The 3,299-nt window shown below is 52.7% G+C and overlaps 1 protein-coding gene across 1 annotated transcript in view; it reads left to right on the top strand.

The window, feature by feature from the left end:
* Nucleotides 1-277: 277 nt before the first annotated feature.
* PI4KA (phosphatidylinositol 4-kinase alpha) overlaps nucleotides 278-3,299 on the top strand; it is a 117,797-nt gene continuing 114,775 nt past the window's right edge. The window contains exon 1 of the mRNA XM_077874597.1: nucleotides 278-448. Coding sequence (XP_077730723.1) covers nucleotides 290-448 — 159 coding nt within the window. The 5' untranslated portion in view covers nucleotides 278-289. The remainder of the gene's footprint in view (nucleotides 449-3,299) is intronic.

Below are 3,299 nucleotides of genomic sequence, written 5' to 3'. Positions count from 1 at the left end.
TCGCGGAGCGAGCTCCTTCCGCCTGGCGTGCGCGGGAAGCCCCGCCTCCGGAGCTGACCATCTTGCCCGGCGGCTTGGGGGGGGCCACGCCCCGTGCGCGCGGCCGAGGCCGACCGCTCGGCTTCTCTCTCCCCTCCCGCGGTGGGACCGCCCCGCGGCCACGCCCCACTCGGTGTCGACAACAGAGGTCACGTGGCGGGGAAGGCGGATGCCGCCGCGCCTGCGCCGTGGGCTGTGGCGCTCGCAGGCAGGGTGCGAGGAGCCCGCGGGCAGCGCCGCCGCGCGCGCGATGATGGCGGCTGCCGCGGCCCGGGGAGGGGGCGGCGGCAGCTCCGGCGGCGGCGGCGGCTCCAGCTCCGGCTCCAGCTCCTCGAGGGGCTTCTACTTCAACACGGTCCTGTCGTTGGCCCGCTCCCTGGCCGTGCAGAGACCGGCGTCTTTGGAGAAGGTAGCCTTGGCCGCCCCGGGCCTCGGGCTGACAGGAGAAGGGGGTTCGGGGCGGCAAAGCGGGTGATCGGCGGGGCGAGGGTCTGTGGGAGGCTGAACAGGGCTCGCCAGCTGCCTGTGACAGGACGGGGGGTGGTGAGGAGGCCCGTGGGTGGAGATCGCCGGTGAAGAGAGAGGGGGGTAACGGGGTGGTTTGGGCAAGGAGTGCGCAGGGCAGACGGGGACTTGGCGGGTCGGTGGCGCGAGAGGGACCTGAGCCACAGGCCGGGGTTTGAGCCAAGGAGGCACCTTGTGACATCGCAGGGGCGGGGGCGGCAGGCAGGGAGAAGCTGTGGGAAGAGCAAAGGACCAGAGTCGAACCCTAGGGGCTCAGCTCCCGACTTCCTCTGCTGCTTATTCCGTGACCTTGGAGAGATGCTGTTCTCGTAAAGGGGGGGGGGGGCGAGGAGGGGGGTGCTTACCTGCTTTGCCCGCCTCACGCTGCTGTGAAGGGAGGATGAAACAGTACATCTGAAAGAGCTTCTGAAATGCAGATCGGCGCGTTGTCTTTCTGTGAGTCTAGAGGGGGCATTAGACTGGTAGGAGATGGTGTTTTGAAGAGGGATGGTGGCAGCGAGGAGGAATGAAGTGTCAGCGGGCAGAGGATTGAATTCAGGATTGCTTCAGAGGAGGAAGGCGAATTGATGCCGGGGGGACTTTCTTTGCCTCGGGAGAAAGGTGAAAGGAAATTCAAAGGTGTGCCTCCACTGGTGGAAAGAACCCAGATTTTAGAGTCAGACCTGTTTGTTCCCCGCACTTTCTCTCTTGGTCCTCCCATAATATAACTTGGGCAAGTTATTTCAACTCTGAGAGCCTGTTTCCTTATGGGTGAAATGCAGTGGTTCTTGAGGAGTAAACGAATTCAAGCATAAAGGGCCTTCCGTAGAGTGGGTGAGCAGTAAACATCAGCTTTCCTCCCCAACCAACCTGTGATGAGATTAATTATGGGGTGTTAGGACTGAAGGGGTGGTATTCATTTTTTCCTTTCTCTTTTTTAAAATTAAGATTTAGGGGATCCCTGGGTGGCTTGGCGGTTTAGCGCCGCCTTTGGCCCAGAAGGTGGTCCTGGAGTCACGGGATGGAGTCCCACATCACACTCCCTGCATGGAGCCTGCTTCTCCCTCTGCCTGTGTCTCTGCCTCTCTCTCTCTCTCTCTCTCTCATGAATACATAAATAAAATCTTAAAAAAAATAAAATTAAGATTTATTTATTAGAGAGAGGGAGAGAGAGAGCATATGCATGATCTGGAGGGGTAGAGGGAGAAGGTTAGAGAGTTTTAGGTGGACTGCGGACTTCAGAGCTGGGCTGGATTTCATGACCCTGAGATCAGGACCCCAGCTGAAACCAAGAGCTGGCTGCTGGATCAGCTGTGTCACCGAGACACCCTATGCGATGTTTTTTTTTTTTTTTTTTTCCGATGCAGCTTTCTGGCAGGTACAAAGAGATCTGTTGTCTAAGAGTAGGAGAAAAGTGGTAGAGACTGGAGACCCATCTGCTGCAGTTGAGAGTCGTTTTGTGGCCCTGGTGAGGGTGAGGCTGAAATGCTGTATTAGGCTCTCTGCATAGTGTCCTTGGCTTTGTGGGTTCTTAAATCTGATTTCTAACTTACCTGTAGGGTGAACAGGTCCTGGGAGATTGATGCCAACTTGACTTCTAATTGAAGGAGGAATTCAGGAGAAAGTACATGAGTTCTAGAGATATGAATACCTGAATTTAAATCCCGTATCATTTGCTTATATTAGTGTGATTCTGGGTAGGTGAGTTCCCCAATCTGAACTTTGCTTTCTTCTGCAAAATACATGAACAGTATGTGTTAAGAGGTTATGAAGATCAACAAAATGACAGAACTAAAGGCAGGCAGGCACCTGGTACCTAATGATTGAGAACTGTGAGCATTACATGAGCCTGACTGATGGACCACAGTGCTGGCTTAACAAATCAAATTCATGCCAGCCTTTAAAAAAAAAAAAAAAAAATGGGCAGCCCAGGTGGCTCACAGTTTAGCACCACCTTCGGCCCAGGCCTTGATCTTGGAGTCCTGGGATCGAGTCCCGTGTCACGCTTCCTGCATGGAACCTGCTTCTCCCTCTGCCTGTGTCTCTGCCTCTCTCTTTCTCTCTCTCTGTGTCTCTCGCGAATAAATAAATAAAATATTTAAAACAAAAAACAAACAAATTCATGCCAGCTAGTCAGCACATTCTCTTCTTAGTGGGAGGACCAAAAAGCATATCAGAAGTTTGTTTGCTGGACTTGGAGAAGAGGAGAGATTTTAGGGAATTGGGTGAAGACAGTCCTGCGGCTTTAGCAGGGTACCCTTTCCTACTCAGTAACTCTTGAGAAATGCACCTTAAGCTCAACTGGCTTGCTTTAGTCTTCTTCCATAATCAAAAGAACATTCTGTAATTGCAGCATTGTTAGCTTTGTATCTAATAGTAACTGCTTTGGTTGTCAAAATTAAGATATACAAATAATTAATACAGCTTTTAGGTTCACAGCTCCCCAGTACCATCTCTTAGTTTGGGAGGTACTTCAGCTTCTTTGGCAACATTTACAAGTCACTTTATTTTTATTTTTTTAAAGATTTTATTTATTTATTCATGAGAGACACACAGAGAGAGAGAGAGGCAGAGACACAGGCAGAGGGAGAAGCAGGCTCCATGCAGGGAGCCCAGTGTGGGACTCGATCCCAGGTCTCCAAGATCATGCCCTGGGCCGAAGGCAGGGGCTAAACCACTGAGCCACCCAGGGATCCCCCTACAAGTCACTTTAGAAAAGACTTAACCGAGCCAGCTGGAGGCTGCAGTCTTCAGAA

Source organism: Canis aureus, chromosome 27, assembly GCF_053574225.1.
Source record: "Canis aureus isolate CA01 chromosome 27, VMU_Caureus_v.1.0, whole genome shotgun sequence".
NCBI lineage: Eukaryota > Metazoa > Chordata > Mammalia > Carnivora > Canidae > Canis > Canis aureus.
Note: the sequence above shows the minus strand (reverse complement) of the source record. Positions and strands in the feature narration are given on the sequence as shown.